Source organism: Desmodus rotundus, chromosome 1 (genome assembly GCF_022682495.2).
Source record: "Desmodus rotundus isolate HL8 chromosome 1, HLdesRot8A.1, whole genome shotgun sequence".
Taxonomy (NCBI): domain Eukaryota; kingdom Metazoa; phylum Chordata; class Mammalia; order Chiroptera; family Phyllostomidae; genus Desmodus; species Desmodus rotundus.
This window is the reverse complement of record NC_071387.1, coordinates 16,545,178-16,562,706: the sequence shown is the minus strand read 5'-3', so window position 1 is coordinate 16,562,706 and position 17,529 is coordinate 16,545,178. Positions and strand designations below refer to the sequence as shown.

The following is a 17,529-nucleotide window of genomic DNA, read 5'->3' as shown; positions in this document are numbered from 1 at the left end:
GGTCAGATGTTTCATTCTCCAGCCCTGGCTAGATGCAGATATTCTGACGCTTAATAGGGGTCTCACTTTGGGCAAGTTACTTAGCCTCTCTGAGCTTCAGTTTGGTCACTACTAAGATGAATAACACTACTTCAAATCTGCTATCAGGAGTAAGTTAAGTGTTTAGGACAGTGCCTGTCATGTTGTAAAACAACCATCGGCTTCCTTTGGCTCTGTTCGTGGTAGGGGGTGGCGCTGTGCCAGGTTGCCACCCCGCAATCCACGCATTCTGGTCCCTATCTCCCTAATCACCCTAGGTTTCCCCCTCACACCCCGCCGCCATCACACTCTATTCTTTCCTGGCTAACTTCTCATTCTCCGATTCCACTTTAAATTCCACTTCCTCGGGAAGGCCTTCGCAGGCAGGACCACAACCCTCTCTCCTTAATTCTTCTCAAAGTACCCTGCATTTTTCCTTTATTACTCATCACAATTTGTCATTTTAATCTTTTTTTTTTTTTTTTTTTGCCCATAAACAGTGCGCCCACTTTGTCTTGCTCCCTGCTGTATTCTCTGCACCTACCAAACAGTGCCCTAGGATCATAGCGGGCATTCACGAACTATTAGACTTACGGATACAGTTCTGAACTCGGGTTCAGAAAAGTAAAACGCCCTCCCCCAAATCACAGATTAGTGGCTGACTTGAGCCCGTCTCCCTCTCCATTATCAATCCAACTCCTCCCAAAGCCTGGCAAGAATATTCCCAATCTGTCTCCTAATATAGTTGAGTCCCAAAGAAAGTTCCAGAAAGCGGGGAGAACAAAGGAGTGTGCAGAGAAGAGTCAAGTGATTTGGTTTGGCCTCCTCTTCTCTGGACCTTAAAGTGAGTATACTGTAAAATAAGGAATTATGGTAACAATGACGTGGCAGGGCGGTGACAATGACAGAAGCAGGTGAGGGAGAGACAGCACAGCTTGGGCAGTGAGACCGGAAAAAGTGAAGACAAAATCTGCGCAGGCGCAGTCAAGACGCTACCCAATTCCCTCCTCCGTCCCGCCCCTTTCTGCCTAGTCACGGGACACCGAAGACAGTCAGCTGACCGGGCGCTGCGGAGGTCACGAGGTGACCGGCGTAAGGCGCAGGCGCAGATCTCGGATAGTTGGGCCTCCTGACCTGTGGGGCCATCGAGGGGTTTTAGGCAGCGCGCCTAGGCTTTCGAGCGGCCGCCGCCATGGCGAGTCAGTCTCAGGGCATCCAGCAGCTGCTGCAGGCCGAGAAGCGGGCCGCGGAGAAGGTGTCGGAGGCCCGCAAGCGTGAGTTTTGGGGGTGCGGCGGGAGGCCCGGGAACGCGGCCAGGCCGCGGGAGGTGGTAGATAGGTGAGGCCCGGAACACTGCGGGGTGGAGGGGTGGTTGCAATCGTGGCAGCTGCGGGTCTGGAAGCTCTCTGCGTCTGAGGCTCTGGAAGGCTTCCAGGCCGAATGAAGTTGCGGTGTGGAATAATAGATCGGGCGTGGACAGCAATGGGTGGGCTGGGAGGTGTCTGGGAGGCGAGTAAAATGGGTTGTCCAAGTGGAATTCATGGTCTTCATCCCCCTCCACTTGCTCTTTTGGGTGCTCCGTCTCAGTGAAGGGAGCCTCCAGCTACATGGTTGCTCAGTCTAGAAACAAGAGTCCTCTTTGCCACGTCGTTCGCCACCTTTAGTCAGCCAGCAAGGCTTATGTATCCGTTCACGTCTACCCCGTTTATACCGTCATCATCTTAGTCCAGGTCATCAAGTTCTCTAAGGCTCCCGTTGCAGGCTGATTCGTTGAGACCCTAAATGTTTTTTTTTTTTTAAATGTGGCTAATAGGTGCCAAACGCGTTGCCCGATGTGTGTATAGTCTCCATCATCACAGTAGTTAGAATCCCAGTGAAGGAAGCAGGTATGGGATAGGCCATTTGCAGATGAGGTGAGAGCTAGAATTGAGAAAGTCGAGGTTACTAAAGAATGTAACAGGTAGATCTAGTCTAGATTGATGAGTGGAGGAAGTTTCCTCTCTTCAAGTCCATTCTCACTGCGGGTAGTCATCCATCTAAAATGTGAATATGACTTTCCCACCATCTTTACAGCCAACAAACGTTTAGTGCCTGCGGAATAAAGCCCACATTCCTTAGTAGGGTTGTGGAGGCATGTTTGGAGCCACCTCTTGCTGTCTTCCCTGATGTCACAGGTCCTCTCCGGGTTGTCCAACCACTTAGATTCCTCAAACACACCTTCGTTGAGTTCCCTGCAAGCCTTTGCATAGCTGTTTGCTCTGATTCCAAGAGGTTTTCCCCAGTTTCCTCTGTTTGTTCTCTAACCCCTAATCTTCCTTCAGATCTCAGAATTGAGGCAGAAGATCTTCTAAGGAGTCTTCCTGAACTTGACCTTGTCTCCACAGACTAGGCTAGGAGTGCTTCCCAGGTGTTCATTTCTATCATCTCAGTGCAATAGCCCGTGTCACTCGACTAAACTTCTGGAGATCAGGGACTGTGTCTAATTTATGTGTTCAGTTTCCCGTCTGGTGAGATAGATAAACAGAAGGGAAACATGAAGCAGAGAGAGAAAGGATTTGACCATATCCTGGGAAGCAGCACAGCTAGGGTTTGGAGGCCTCCTTTCTTGTGCAAGGATAAAATACTAAGAAATACTCGTATTAGTAATTCCTTTGTGCTTCTCTCAGTCTAAGCCTTACACTCTTACACCCAAGTACATGGCTCTTGTACTTTCAATTAGGGGTTGTGTGATACTCTGTATTTCATAGGAAAAGCTCTCTTTGAGGGACCTGCGGGGGGGGAACAAACCTTTTAGTCTTGCCGTGGTAACTGGAAAGTTCTGTGTTCTTCACAGACTATTTCTGATCATGCCCTTGATACAGTATTTCCAGAATGACTTCTGACACTTAGTCCTGTGGTGGCTCATCAGTAACAAGTTTTTTCTGTTGGAAAACCTATGGGAATACTTGAGGGAAGTGGAGGAAGAATTCTGAGTGCCTTGGAGCAATGGGTCATGTTTTACACCTTTCTTTATCCCATCAGACCTCTTACAGGCACTTATCTCAGTAGCTACATCCTCACTGAATTAATTTATTTTAAAGGAGTTTATGGCTAATATACATCTCAGAATTTCCAATAGCTAGGGATAGAAGTATTGGGAAGAACTACAACTTGAAAAAAATTACTGCCTTTCTTCATCTGTAATTATAATTGACTCGCCCAGTTAGGAATTGGGAAGGGGCAATACATGATGTGGTAAAATGCTTCAGCCCAAATTTTTCATGAAATCGTTGCTTCGAGTTGTAGTTTAAAAAAAAAAATATGTTACAGTTTACTTCATTGGAGTGAAAGCTAACACTGGTTCCCATATGTAAGGCCCCTGAAAAACAACATTGAAAAGAAACATAATTTCTTGTTCAAATATTTTTCAGGGAAGCCTATCCAAATTGAACGTTGAAGATGTTTGCTGACAGGCAGAGAATGTAATATCTCTTGAGGGATTAATTCAGGGAGCCGAGGGAGTTGGGAGCGATCAGGAGAGAGGTATTGTGAAATTAGGTGGAGCTACTGCATAATGTGGGGGCCATGAAGGTTCAGATCTTTGGCTTTGAAATAAGGGTTTGAGTATTTCTGATGAGGAGGACAGCATGGGGAGCCCTGGGGCACAGGGTGGTTTGAGCGAGGACAGCAGCAGGCCCTAAGTAGCACTGAAGTGAACCCACATTTGTTGCTTAGAGACAGATCTGTTGATTGTTACAGACTTGCCTAATGGAGTGTTGACGTCCTGAGGTCATTAGGGTCCAAGATTCTTAATCAGGAGGCAGAAAATTAAATTTAATTCGTCCACATGGGCTGAGTGGGATTTGGACAGTTGATCCACAATGTTATACGGTAAAGCTTAGTTTCAGATGCAGGATGTTTTTTGCTCTGAATTAAAGAAATGCTCAGATTGATCACCTCGGACCTTTCTTTCTTCTGTTTGGGTATCTGAAAAGTTTGATTAATGGGCAGAGAATTATTTCTGTTGGTTGGTCATGGGTTTTTATACAGGTTTCGATAGAACCTAGAGAATTTTCCAGCTGTGTATTACAATAGTCTTCTCTAGAAATCAGCCCACCTCTGTCTCCTCGCCTCTTAGATGCTTGTATCGTCTTACACAGTATAGTCCACTCCTGTCCATTCAGGATTCCTTCCCAGGACCACTTTCATTACTTAGATCCTTGTGCGCAGGCGTGGCTTTTAGTTTCCAATATTACATCATTTGTCATTAGTTAGAGTTTAGGTTGATGTCCCTTGGGAGCATATTAGTCTCCTTGCTAAGCTTCTAAGCCAAGCTCCAGTTGTAATCAACATGATTAGGTGTTTACTTCTTGGGAAGAGGAAGAGTTCCTTAGCTGGCTAATGTTACTCTTTTGATACTGGTTCTTCGTGATTGAGGTTGCAAGAATATTCTGACACATTCCAAAGTTATTTTCCATCAATTTTACAGTCTGTAGTTATGGAAGGCAGTCTTTTTTAACCAGTCACTTTCTAGTTAAATAAAGCTTGTAGGAGGCAGGAACCTGTACTACTCAGCTTTGAATTCCCTCTCCTGTGCGTGTCTCTCGGGACTGTATCTTAGAACTTTTCTTTTAATTTATGTTAGAATTTACCATCTTAGTCTCTGCTTCCTCTTGTCTTTTAACCACTTCCTGATGTAGCTTTCTTTTGAAAACAGGAAAGAACCGGAGGCTGAAGCAGGCCAAAGAAGAGGCACAAGCAGAAATTGAGCAGTACCGCCTGCAGAGGGAGAAGGAATTCAAGGCCAAGGAAGCCGCGGTGGGCCCCGTTTATTTTCATTACCACTTTAGCTTCTTGAGGCTTCCCTCTTCTCTTCTCTTCTTCCCTCCAGGCTCTTGAAATACCCAGCATAGTTTAGTAATCCTCATCCTGGTTGAATTCTAAAAGTTTGGTTGTTGGTTTTTTTGGATACTCAGGCCAAATCTCTTTGGGTGATCAATGTTTTACTAACATTGGGTCCTAGTCTTCAATTATTCAGTCATTTAACAAATATCTGTTGAACAGTTAACGTGTGCCAGGTCCTGGGCCAGATGCTACGGGGTGAGCTGTAAACAGAAATAGACATGGTCCTTGCCCACATGGAGCTTAATTTACAGGCTGGTGGTCAAGGAGACTCAGTCACGAGATGCACATCAGTGTAAACCTGCAGCTGTGAAGAGTGTGGTGGCAGAGATACACAAATCACACGGAGCCCCGCTTCAGTGTAAAGACATGTACCAGTAGCATAGGCTGGATGACCATGCCTGAGATGTGTACCGTAATAGTATAAAAACACATAGCTGGGAGTACAAAGGAGGCAAGGAAAATTCTGGAAAGGGGCAAGGATGGAGAAGGGCTTTCACAGAGAAAAGAACCTCTTATCGGGAATCTTGGGTATAAGTAACTGAAAAACAATTCAAACTGGTTTAAACAAAATGGAGTTAATTAAAACCCCAGATGAAAGGCTAACTTGATTTTGATCTGGAAGCTTAAATAGTAATCTGAGGATGCTGTTTTCACTTCTGCCTTTGACTTTGTGGGCTTCATTCTCAGTTTCTACACTGCAGCCGCTGCTAGTTCCAGGGGCACAGGCCTCCCTCGTAGCTGTAGGTAGCAGAAGTTTCACTCATCTTTGCATTGGGCGATGGCAGTGTCATTAAAACTCAGAATGTTCCTCCGACTCTGAAACTGGGGCAGAATGGTACTGTGAGTTGCAGGCTGCCCACAGAACGGTGTAGGAACACTCCGGTTGGGGCGCCCGCGTCATCCTGCTCTTACGTCTCTGCTGCAGTTGCCCATGAGGGCAGTGCTCATACCGTGCTATAAGCACCGGCTCTCGGTTTTTCCAGCAGCGTGTTATTGTAACTTCTTCAGTTTTGAGTAGGGAGCCTTAGCATATAGTTTATGCTCACAGAATAGAGCTGGTGGGGTTCCCCTCCTTCCAAGTAGGGGTTGTGGACTTTCAAAAAGTATGACTTAGCAGCTGAGCTAACCATTATGAAATGCGTCAGGGTATTCCTATAAAATGAAAGTGATACTACAAGGTAAAGAGCCCTAGGTTTGAGTTTTAACATGGCCACCCTGACCTCTTTGAGCCTGAATTTCCTCATCTGTGGAAAGGGGAGCGATAGCCTCCCCATAGGTTATGGGGGATAGGTGGCACGTGAGAGAATGCTTTGTAAACTGTCTTGTAATACATATAGGAAGGGATATACTTGTTAACGTAGGTAGAGAGGTGCGAACAGGCAGTATAACTGGTCAGACACAAATGCGTTATGTCTTCAAGAACCTGATAGGTCGTGTTCTAGTAACGTAGGTACATCAGTTAGTAAAAAGCCAGCCATGCCCCAGCTGGTCTTGGTTGGTTGGAGTTTCAGCCCAGGAACTGAAAGGTCGCCGTTTCAATTCCTGGTCAGGGCACAAGCCTGGGTTGTGAGCTCAGTCCCTTCTGTCTGAAATCAATGAGAAAATGTCAGGTGAGGATTAAAAAGAAAAAAAACTAGCTATATTGTGAAGACAGTAGAAGGTAAAAGAAACTTTAGCGATCAGTGTTTGTTAAATTGTGAATGGAGACTAAAGGGGTAAGACAGTAAAACATTTAAGCAATTAAATGGGGCAGCGATGAGAAGTTAGTCTCTGTCCCACTCAGGTGTGTAGTTCTCCGGGACAGTCAGCGTTAATGGTGTCCTGTGTGTTCTAGAATATTTATATTTGAAAGAACAGGTGTTATGTACTCATAATACTGGTGAATTTACTGCTGAACTTAATAGCTAAAACATTAATCAGTAGTAGTGAAACTGTATATTCTTCCTAAATTGCATCCCCTCTCGTGCCTTTGTTAAACACAAAAATAATGAACTTATTTTTTAAGAGCTTATTTTAAAACCCCCCATGAGGAAACTCATATGCAGACCACACTGATACCACTCTGTACCTTGCACTTTTCCCCTTAAAATGCATATTTTAGAGTTCATTCCATCTTACATACACATTTACCTTATCCCTCTAAATGGCCACGAGTGTTCTGTAGTGTAGCTGCGCCGTCATCCGTTTATCTAGTCTTCAGTCCTCGGGCCTTCGGGTTTCTTCCAGTTGTTGGTTAAGGTGTACATTCAGCTCTAGAGAGATGTGAATGTATCGCTCTCTGGGATAATTTCCTAGCTGTGGAAATGCTGTGCAGTTTACTTTTTGATGGTTTAAGGTTGGCCACCAAGGGACTGCATCAATTTTTGCTCCCGTTAACTCGGGAAATGCCAACTTCCCATGGGCTCTTCCATCGTGAGGCTCCATTGCCTACTGCTGACTGTTTGTTTGTTGATGAGATCAGGTTTCACTGAAAGTACCAAAGTTGCTTACCAACTGTCCCTGGCTAACCAGAGTGTCATCCTGATGTTCCTTGTGTGTCATTACTCCCGACTTCAGGCTCTGGGATCCCACGGCAGTTGCAGCACTGAAGTGGAGAAGGAGACCCAGGAGAAGATGACCGTCCTCCAGACCTACTTCCGGCAGAACAGGGATGAAGTCTTGGATAACCTGCTGACCCTTGTCTGTGACATCCAGCCAGAAATCCATGAAAACTACCGCATAAATGGATAGAAGAAGAAAGAGCACCTGTTCCATGGATTGGCATTTTAGACACCTCCATGGAATGAGAAGCGCTTGCAAAGCTTGAGTTACATTCTTGTGGGAAGGCATTAAATTATTTCTATATGTTACATGTAGGTCCTCTTACTTTTTGAGATCAGCAAATCTAGTTTCTTTGTACAAACTTAGAATTTATCCAAAGATTTCTTTTTACTTCATATTTCTTAGAAACTTAATGGGTATACCATACCATGTCTTTTTCTTCTATGCCTTTTAGCTCAAGCAACACACATATATATGTGACAATACTAACATTTTTTTCTTAGATATAGTAAGAAACACTTTTTTTTTTTTTTAAAGAAAGAAAGGGATTAAATTTTTTTTTTTTTCCCTAAAGCTTTCTTGAAGGTCAGGGGCTTTATCTATGAAAAAGTAGTAAGTAGTTGTTTGTTACCTGTGTAAAGCAGCAACCAGCCATAAAATAGGCCTTTGTGGCTAAGGTTAGAGCAATGAAAGCTAGTATAATTGTTGGAGCTGCTTTTAGTGTCTCCTAATCAAAATTACTAGATTATAGAATTTAAGAACTGTTACGTGTTATTACTTGGTGTACTGGTAACCATTTAAAAGTAAAGACTCCTTGTCATGCGTTTTCTTCCCGTCTGGTTCATCCCTTTCGGTAATGCAAGATTTACTTTGACTCAGATGCTGTGCACAGTCTCCCTGAGGAAATTAAACCAGCACATGTATTAAACACACATTCCAGACCCTACTTAGAAAACATTTTTGGTCTGCAGGAAGGAAAGAATCAATTGTGATTTCACCCAACAACTGTTTTGAAAAACAGCAAGCAACTACTAAGTCAGCAGTCGCCTTTTCTCTCGAATACTCTGGACCGAGGCAGCCTTGGGCAAGGTATCCAGCATATGTCTTTCCTGGTTGGGTAAATGATACGTGTAATACCCCAGCACTTGTGAGTTGAATGTCCCGTAACCCTCTCAGCCAAAAATCTTTGGCTGCAAAATAACTTTTGGTAGGTAGGAACAGTTTAAAGAGAACATTGTGTGATTTCCTTGCTTGTTCTAAAGCAGTGCAAGAGAATTAAATGGCCTTTTAAAAATGTCATATTTTACATGACTTAGGATTGGTTGATCTCAGGTCACTTCTGTCTCCAGTTACTGTTCCTTTTTTAGGAGAATTCCTCAAAAGAGTTTTCTGTGTGCACTTTTCCTTTGTTTTACTATCAGGGCACTCTAATCAGTACATGCCCTCCGCTGAAACTGCTTGTCAAGGTCAGCAATACTAACCAGATTGAGAGGGCCAAACCTCTTCCTACCGTGCCTTCAGTGCTGCTTGATGGGCTTGACCGACTACTCCTGTTTGAACCACTTTCTTAGCTTCTGCAGCAACGTCTCTGATTCCTCCTCTCTCCGCCAAGGATTTGTTCTTGGACTTCACACTAATTTGCTGAGAGACCATCTGCATGGTCTGGTTTTAAATACCATCTATAGTGAAGACTCAAATTTATATCTTTAACTTATCTTTCCTGAATTCTAGAGTTCTCAAATCACTTATAATTTGATTTGGATATCTAATAGGCATCTCCATCTTAACGTGTCCCCAACTATACCCAGGTTTGTTAGGGTTTACTCTCAGTGTTGGTAAGAGTGGCAGCTCCAAGCCTTGGCCTGCTGCAACTACAGATTTCCCAAACTCGAGGGTCACGGAGAGGCAACACTGGATTCACTGGCTTAGACCCCGTGTCTTTAACCTGGTTGCTGCCAGTATTTGCATGGTGGTTGAATAGAGTTGGACTTACATAACTGCTTGACTTTCAGCCAACCAGCCAAATGTTGCTAGTTTCAGAATCAACAGAGGGAGGTATTTCAAAAGTGTGAGTCGGTCAATTGAGCAGTAAAAGATGTCGGGTGACCGGGAAGAGAGGAACCCAGATGATTTAAAAAGGGAATTGAAGGTAAAGTGGGTTGTGTGGAGAAACACTTGGCTGTGAAGGAGGAGCAGGGAGAGATGCAGGAATGGTTGATGGAGGAGGTGGCTTGAGAGGTGAGAACATGTTTAAATGCTGGTGGGGAAGGGGATAATAAGGAGACTGGAAGAAGGTGTTCTGGGTGGAGTGAGATCTAGGACATGGGATGGGACTAGTTCCATAGCTGTCAACCTTGATTGTACCCAGGGGGAAAGGTGGGTGCTTGGGCCCCTCCTAGACCAGCTGAATCAATCTCTGGGAATGGGACCAAGACTAATATTCCAAAAGCTCCCTTGAGGAGGCGCTTCCATTGTGGTCTGAGGAGGAATTAGCATCTATCAGTTTCTTTGACCACTAAAACAGGCAGGTGTGTTGGTTTGATAGGGAATGAATCCCAAGATACACATGCAGAGCAGTGTGATTTGTTACCATTGAGCAGAAAAATGACAGTTGCCCATACTTCTATATAGAATACATGTGGGGGACATAAGCAAGTAGCAGTGACTGTCTCAGAAGCGAGAGAGCCTGGGCTGCAATGGGAGGGTTCCTTTTTGTATGCTCAACTTACAGGGATGGTCAGCAGGGACCCTGCCCACCACCCATTAGGTGCCAGAAGTACCACTTCAGTTGCGACAACCCAAAAAATGTAGATACTGTCAGGTGTCCCTTGGAGTCCCACACCACCCGCAGTTGAGAACTACTGTCCTACAGCAACAACAGTTGTCAAAGTACCACCTGTAGTTCCTGGGACATTCCAGGCGCTCAGCAAATGTTTCCTGATTTTCCAGAATTTGCTTGTTCTTTTCTCAGCCTGATCATCCCTGGTTACAAGTTTCTGAGTCTTCAATAATGGCTGTTACTGGTCAGGATAGGATATGTGCTGAAATCTCAGTGGCTGGGTAACAATGATTTATCTCTTACAATGTTCGCCACAAGTTGGGTGACTCAGTGATTCAGATTACTTCCGCTTTGTGGCTCTACCACCATAGCCCATGGGTGTCCACAATTGCAGAAGCGGGAGAAGAAAAAGTTGGCAAACATGCACCAGCCCTTACACGTTTCACTCCGGAGGGACACGCAAAACTGGTTCTCAGCCTGCTGACTGGCATGGGTCATGCGATCCAGCCTAACTGCTTAGGAGGCTGGGAAATCGGAGAGTGACAAGTATCTGCTACAATTGCTAACAGTAGCTTTCTCCATGCCAGCTGGTGTTCTAAGAACTTTTGCATTTGTCTTAACTAATTCTCACAGCATCTTTTATGTTATGGAATATGAGTCAGAGAGGTTAAAGAACCGGATGTGCCATGTTAGAGCCAAGATTTGGACTGGCAGTCAGACTTAGCGGCATCATTCATCTCCCTCATGGCTAGACTGATCGCTCCTCCGGCAGTTTCATGTGCTGTGAACCTGTTGTCTGGAGAGCAAGGTGCCCCGGATATTGCCCAATACGAACACAGACTGGCCATTCCATTTTGTGCCATTGCTTAGACCTACTCAAGTTTTTGAAACAAGCATAAATAAGTACGACCCTGTGTATAGTATCTTATACAGGTTTCCTGAAGATTTACCACTTCCACATTCTGGGTGGGGAAAAAACACCCTCAAAGTTCTGAAAGATGAAGCAACTTGTCAGAGGCTGTACAGTGGGTCTCTGCATGCTTCTAGTGAGGAAGGCCTATCATGTGCAGTCATTTTACGGGAACCTCCAAGAGCCCTGCACTGTGATTCCACTTCCACAGACGGGAAGGCTGAGGCTCAGGGGACTTACAGAATGTTCAAGGCCTCAGAGCACGGAAGTGACAGCTGGAATTCAGACCATCAGATCTGCGTGAGGGCTGCAAGAGTAAACCCACCATGCTTTTCCCCGCCCCCACCCCACCTTGGTGGGCGGGGCGCTGAGTGATGGTGGCAGAAGTCAAGGAAAGCTGTTTGGAGGGAAGGACCTGTTCTGACGAGTCTTGCACGCCCCACATTTTTTACCCTTTTAAATTTTTTCTCTCCTTCAGGCACAATCTGTCAGATCTCAAGAGTGTTCTGTCAGCTGATCTCACATCATTTCAGTGGCGCTGAAATTATGGAAAAAACTTCTGCACAGGCAGGCAGTTTAAGTCTTGCACCCCACTCCCACCCCTTCCCCTACAAGTAAGCAAGAGAGGCATATTCTTCATTGAAAGATTTGGCCAGTGGATGGGGAGAGGAAGCTGCCAGATGACGTCAACATCTATTTTCTCTGGCTTTTAAAACGTTCAAAATGACTGACTAGCTCCTGGGTCAGATGTGAATTAGGCCATAGCTCACAGTGTTTGGGTGGATGATTGATGGAAATTGGTGAGTTTGGAGGATCAGGGAACAGACAGTGCCCCCCCTCCCCTTTTCTGTTAGACAATAACTTGCAGCATTCTAGAACAGATGGCAGCAGCTGAAGATAAGAGTAGGAGAGAAGCTAGGCTAGTTGTTCTGAAAGCATCATGGGCTTGTCTACTATTGTCTTAATGGGGTTTTTAAAGATAAAAAGACTGGAGAGTCTAGCTCTCTAGTTAAAAGCCCAATTACTTTCTAATTGCCCTTCCCTCCTCTCCCAACCAGATGTTAGTGCTCCGTCTTTGGACCCTGCCCCATCTTATTCCCTTTGTACCTGTCTGTGGCTCTCGTCTTTCTGCGCATAGTGTGGAAATCGATCCTTGACATTTCAGGGGGTTGTTGGCCTCCCTGACGGGAATCCAGAGTGTTTCTTCTGGTTTCGACCCAGTGTTCTGACAAAGAGCACGTGACTCGTCTTACTCCCTGCACATTCGTAACTAGGACAGCTGCGTGCCTAGTCCCAAGTTCTTACGTGTGTGTCTTGTAGTGGGGTACTCCTTGTGGGATGTGACTTGGAATCAATTTAATGCAGCAGTTAGCCATAGAGCATTCTGTGGGGGATGCTTTTGGAAAAATTTTAAAGATAGTTCTGTCTGACTTCCCAGCCTGAATCGCTGTAGGATTTAGTTCAGTTGGTTTGGCCATGGCAACCTGTCAAGCAACATGTTTGTAAGAGTTAGAAAAGTCGGTGAATCCATCACTGGCAGATCAGTTCCAAAACAGAGGATCTCATTTTTGATCTTTGCTTTTCCCTTACTCATCCAGAGGTTCTGAGGCTCTCCCCTGCCCCATCAGCAGCCACGCTTGAAGTTTCAGCCAGGCTGGGGAGAATTTCATTTCTTCTTACTTCATCTAGGTTGCCAGATATTTGGGAGGTGGCCCTCCAACACGGGTCTGTAACCCTTATAAACACAACAGGACAGATGGTGCAACTGCTGAGTAAGGGTGGCTTTGGCTGGGGCTTGTGATTACAGTCACGCATTGCTTAGTGACGGGGATATATTCTGAGAAATGTGTCATTAGGTGATTTGTAGTGCGAGCATCATAGTGTGCACTTACACACACCTAGATGATACAGCTCATTACATACCTAGCCTCTGTTATAATCTTCTGAGACCACCCTTGTATATGGGGCACATGACTACTTGAATTTATCTGTAGTTGAGCCCCTGATGATTTCATTCGTAGCTACTTATTCACTAATTCAGATGCATGTAACAAATACTGAGGGCAGGGTGCTGGGCAACAGCTGTGAGCACAGGCAGAAACAGGCCTATGCCCACAGGTTCATTCTCTTTTTGGGAAATGGGACATTGAACAATGACCATACTATGTGCTGGGTGTGGCCATAGGTTAAGCAAGGGTAACAATGAGGACAGGGGACTGGCGTGGGCCCAGGACAGGAGAGGACCCTTCCGGAAGTGTCCTTTCTGCTCAGACCTAAGAGTGTAAGGTGATGAGGTGGGGATGGAGTTTGGGGTTCTCTTTTAGATTGTGAGGGATGGCAGCCATTGAGAACTGGAAGTGAAAGAGAGCGTGGGGTGGGGAAGAACTGAGAGGTGTTCTGTGTTCTTGGAGCTTAGGGCTTCTAGGTGTTGGGGACAGTGGGTAAAGATTAGTTCAGGGTAGACTGGGGGTGGGTAGGGGCTTGGGCCCGCCACACACAGCCTTGTGAATCCATAGAAATAGCTTTACTGAAGTGTGCTTTCCAGCGGACTTTAGTAGGTATTAACTTTTCCTGGATTTTATTTACCTTTCTGCATCCACGTGGAGCCCACACTCCCTCATGCTACACTGCCAGGCCTCGCCATGTTTTGTAGTTCAGAGGAGCAAAAGGCACGATGTCTGGCTACCCAAGAAGAGCAGCTCACTTTCACCGAGCACTTTCTGCTAAGCACATGGCCCTCTCATTTAATTCTTGCAGACTGTCAGTGTAGCAGCTATTCTTTTCCTTCTCTCACAGATGAAGACATTGAGGCTCAGAGAAGTGAAACGACCTGTGCAAGTTCCTGTGCCAGTAAGTGGCGGAGCCTGGTCAGCCAGTTCCAAAGGCCCACGTCTTCTGTGCCTGCCTAGTGCAGTGGACTGATGTGCCAACATGTAAGCCCATGCAGGCAGGACACGCAGTGAGAATGCAGAGTGAAGTTAGCCTGGCAGAAAGAACAGGAGCATATCAGGCTTCGGGGAGGAGAGGCAGGATTTGGACAGATGGTGAGGGGGTCACAGGTATCAATGGGTCCCTTTCAATATCTTCTCAGCAGTTAGTAAAGCTCTGACATCTCATGAGTCTCTTTCTTCCCCTCTCCCAAATTGTGTTTTGGGAAAACAGGCAAACTAAATAGGGATCTGCTGCGTCTTGCTCAGGAATGCCCCGTACAAGGCCTGGCACTTAGCAGGCACTCAGTGTCAGGCTTCACTTGCCTGGTCAATAAGGGCACCTGGGCAGCATCTGGGGCTTAGTTCCTGTCACTCATTGCTGCCCCCAAGCACTCTGCCTGTGCCTCTGGCAGAGCATGTCACCCACTAAGTCCTGTGGTCTCGGAGGCCCCAGCAATTCGTCAGTACCTGCTGAAACTAACATGCACCCCCATTCTGACTCCGCTGTGGAAATGCAGGCTGCCGCGTGTTCGCAGCACTGTGGCTGTGACCATCCCAGCAAGGCCTGTGAGCTAGAGTGGCAACCCCCTCCGTGTCCACTGCGGGGAGGGGCAAAGGCAACAGAGAGCCTTCCTACAATACATGGAGGCCTAGGCACCCCTTACAAAAGAAAAGGAGGCAGAGTGGGGTGTTCTGGTGTGAGGTGAACACCAAAGAACTTTGTTGAATGAAAAAGGGTGCCCAGCAGAACAAAATAGGCTCCCTTTTGTATGAATACACGTGTGCGCATCTGTCCATATGTGCTCTATGGAAAATACACAAGGTTGGTGCTTTCCCTGGGGAGGGGGCATTTTCCATGTAGATCCCTCTGAAATTCCAGGTGGTGGCTTTGGGGGTGGCAGCCAGTCTGGTGGGCAGCTAGCTATTACTGTCTGGCAGCTGTCAACACAGATGATTTCTCATTAAAGCTTTATACAATCCCATGAAGTCGTATAATCTCTTTTTTGTTTTGTTTTGTTTTGTTTTTTACAGAAAGCTAAGGCACAGAGGCTTTAAATAGTTTACCGAAGGTGATCTAAAAAGTGGAGACCTGGCTTAGAGCTCAGGTGGCCTGGTCCCTGAACCGATGATCCTAATAATACAGTGCACTTATTATTTTTCTATAAAAAACAAGTTCCTGAGAAATTTGATTCTCAGTATTGCTTCATCCATAGGATCCCGTGACTGTGTTAGGCGTGGGCTGGACTTCAGAGGTGAGCCGCTGGTCTGACGTGGACAGACTGAGGCTCAGAGAAGGGCCGGAACTTGTCCTGGAGGGTCCCCCCCACCCCCCACCCCCTGAGTCCCTGAAGCGGTGCACGTGGTCGGCAAGCGCGGAGGCGCTTCCTGGAGTCCCGGGAGAGAGCCCGGCTGATGAAAGGCCTCTCGCAGCTCGGTTTCGCGGCAGGGAGAAAGCTTCTCTCTTGGCCCCGAGGCAAGCCGGGCAGGCGGCTCCTACGAGTAGGGTGACCACGAGGGGACGGCCCCGGGGCGGGGCCCGCGAGAGCGGCGCGCGCGGCCGGCGGGCGGGGCGCGTGCGGCTGTGCCAGAGGCCACGGCGTCGGAGGTGGTGGCACGGAGGGGAGGTGGCGCCCCCACCTCCCGCGTCCCCGGGCGATGGCGACAAGGGCTGCGGTGTGGGCGGGTGAGTGTGCGCGGGCGCGGGCGCGCTCCTGTGTCTGCGCCCTGAGCCCAGATTTGAGCGGCACGGCCCGGTGCTGCGAGACGCGGACCGCCTGGGTGCCCCTTCCTGGCCCGGGGCCAGCGCTGGGGGTGCGTCCAGCTTCTTCCGGACGCATTTGGGCCCCTTCGCGTCTAGCGCGTGGGAGCTGCTCTCTGGCGGCTTCTGGGAACTGGTGGCCTGTAGGGCTGATATTTGGGGTGAGGGGAACCCCGGGGTGGCAGTTGATGAGAGTGATTGTGGCAAGACATAGCTGACCAAGGCCAAAGCTAGGCGAAGTGGGTCATCTTGATTTGAATGAGGGGAGTTCCGTCCTGGTCCTGACCTAGATTGGCTGCTTGACCTTGGATAGTTCACTTTCATTTCTGGGTCTTAATTTCCTCATCTGTAAAATGGAGAGCTTGGACCCGTTGTTTCTTAAGGCTTTTTCACCCCCAAACTTATTCGACAGGCCGGCCTTTAGGGCCTCTTGTTGGGACTTCCCAGTTTAACAAAAACCAAACCTGACTAGTGAAAACGGCGATCTTTCTTTCTCTCCCATCCCCCTACTTCCCCTGCTGCCCCCCACCCTCTCTTCCCCAAATCTCAGTGAGTCATCTGGTTCCTGGGGAGGCTGGACACTCAGTGTTTGCAGAAATGGAGACCTTTCTTCAGCAGGACTTAAGGACATCTGCCTTTGCAGGGACTTGCCTCCTATCTAAAAAAGATGGATAACTGGACATTCTGGTTAAATGCAGAGTCAGCAAAGGCAACTAACCAGACTTGGAGAAGTTGGGGAGTAGATGACCAGTGAGTTGCAGGAGCCGGAGGGCTATGCTCATTCCCTGGCCCTGCCTGCACCTTGATAATCTGTCTCCTCCTCCCACGTTCCCCATAGGACTGGTGCATTCCTGGACCGGGTCCTGAGCTCAGGACGTGCCAGTAGGTCATGGATTAATGTGTGCCCCTGGTCAGGCTTGCCAATACCCCTCCTGCCCTCTGCAGCCTCCGGGTGGACAAGGGGCTGCAAGGTGAGTGCAGAGGCTGCCCTGACAGGTCCATCCTGGCCTCTGGCCTGTACCTGTCCCCTCCTTGGCAGTCCTTCTCTCACCTCCACCTTTGTCAAGCCTGTCCACTGCCCCAGGGTGCTGCCCACTCCCCCTGACTGCCTTGTTTGGTCATTGTCTCGTTTCTTGCTTCTCTTTCTTTGAGTTTATCTTTTCCATCAGATGGTGATCCCCAGCAGGGAGGTCTAAAAAGGGACTTAAGATTTTATTTTTGGTTTTATAGTGGAGAAAGCACAGCGCCTGGCGCTGTAAGTTTCTTAGGGAATGGCTCTGGAGTAAAAATAGCAGCAGCTATATTCCTTCAGTGATTTCTCTTTGCCCAGCCCTGCTTTGAGTAATTTACCTGGATGAACTCTCGGAGCCCCACAACAACTGAGCTACCGCTATTATCTCCATTTCCGTGTGAGGAAGGGGCAAAGAGAAGTTAAGGGACTTGCTCCATCCAGGTCACACAGGTGGGAAGTGCAGGACTGTGCAGGTTACTTTTAGCCATTGCTCTAAATAGCCAGCCTTTAGTGGAAAATGGATCTAAGGACTGTATTTTCCTGATGGGCCTAGGAGGTGATCAGATGGGGCAGGAAAGAGCATCAGGGTTTGCCAAGTGCAGGGCAAACATCCTTGGGTTGTTGTTGCTTTCATGCCTATTGGGGGTACAAGATAAGAGGAAGGAAGTACTGGTGATATGACTGACTGGCAAATGC

At 47.2% G+C, this 17,529-nt stretch overlaps 2 protein-coding genes across 8 annotated transcripts in view; both read left to right on the top strand.

Annotated features, from left to right (window-relative positions):
• Positions 1–1,092: 1,092 nt before the first annotated feature.
• On the top strand, positions 1,093–8,271 carry ATP6V1G1 (ATPase H+ transporting V1 subunit G1). The gene is made up of 3 exons (XM_024562384.4): positions 1,093–1,292; positions 4,715–4,815; positions 7,459–8,271. The coding sequence occupies exons 1-3, from the start codon at positions 1,211–1,213 to the stop codon at positions 7,630–7,632; spliced, it is 357 nt and encodes a 118-aa protein (XP_024418152.1). The 5' UTR covers positions 1,093–1,210; the 3' UTR covers positions 7,633–8,271.
• A 7,173-nt stretch (positions 8,272–15,444) lies between these two features.
• The window catches only part of TMEM268 (transmembrane protein 268), a 28,368-nt gene continuing 26,283 nt past the window's right edge, over positions 15,445–17,529 (top strand). For 4 of the 7 annotated variants that reach the window (XM_053921353.2, XM_053921329.2, XM_053921335.2 and 1 more), the window contains exon 1: positions 15,561–15,746. The gene's annotated coding sequence lies outside the window, so the exon portion shown is untranslated. Of the gene's footprint in view, positions 15,537–15,560; positions 15,747–16,659; positions 16,793–17,529 lie in introns of those variants that run through there. The other 3 variants (XM_053921348.2, XM_045196861.3, XM_053921322.2) reach the window with 3 other exon arrangements.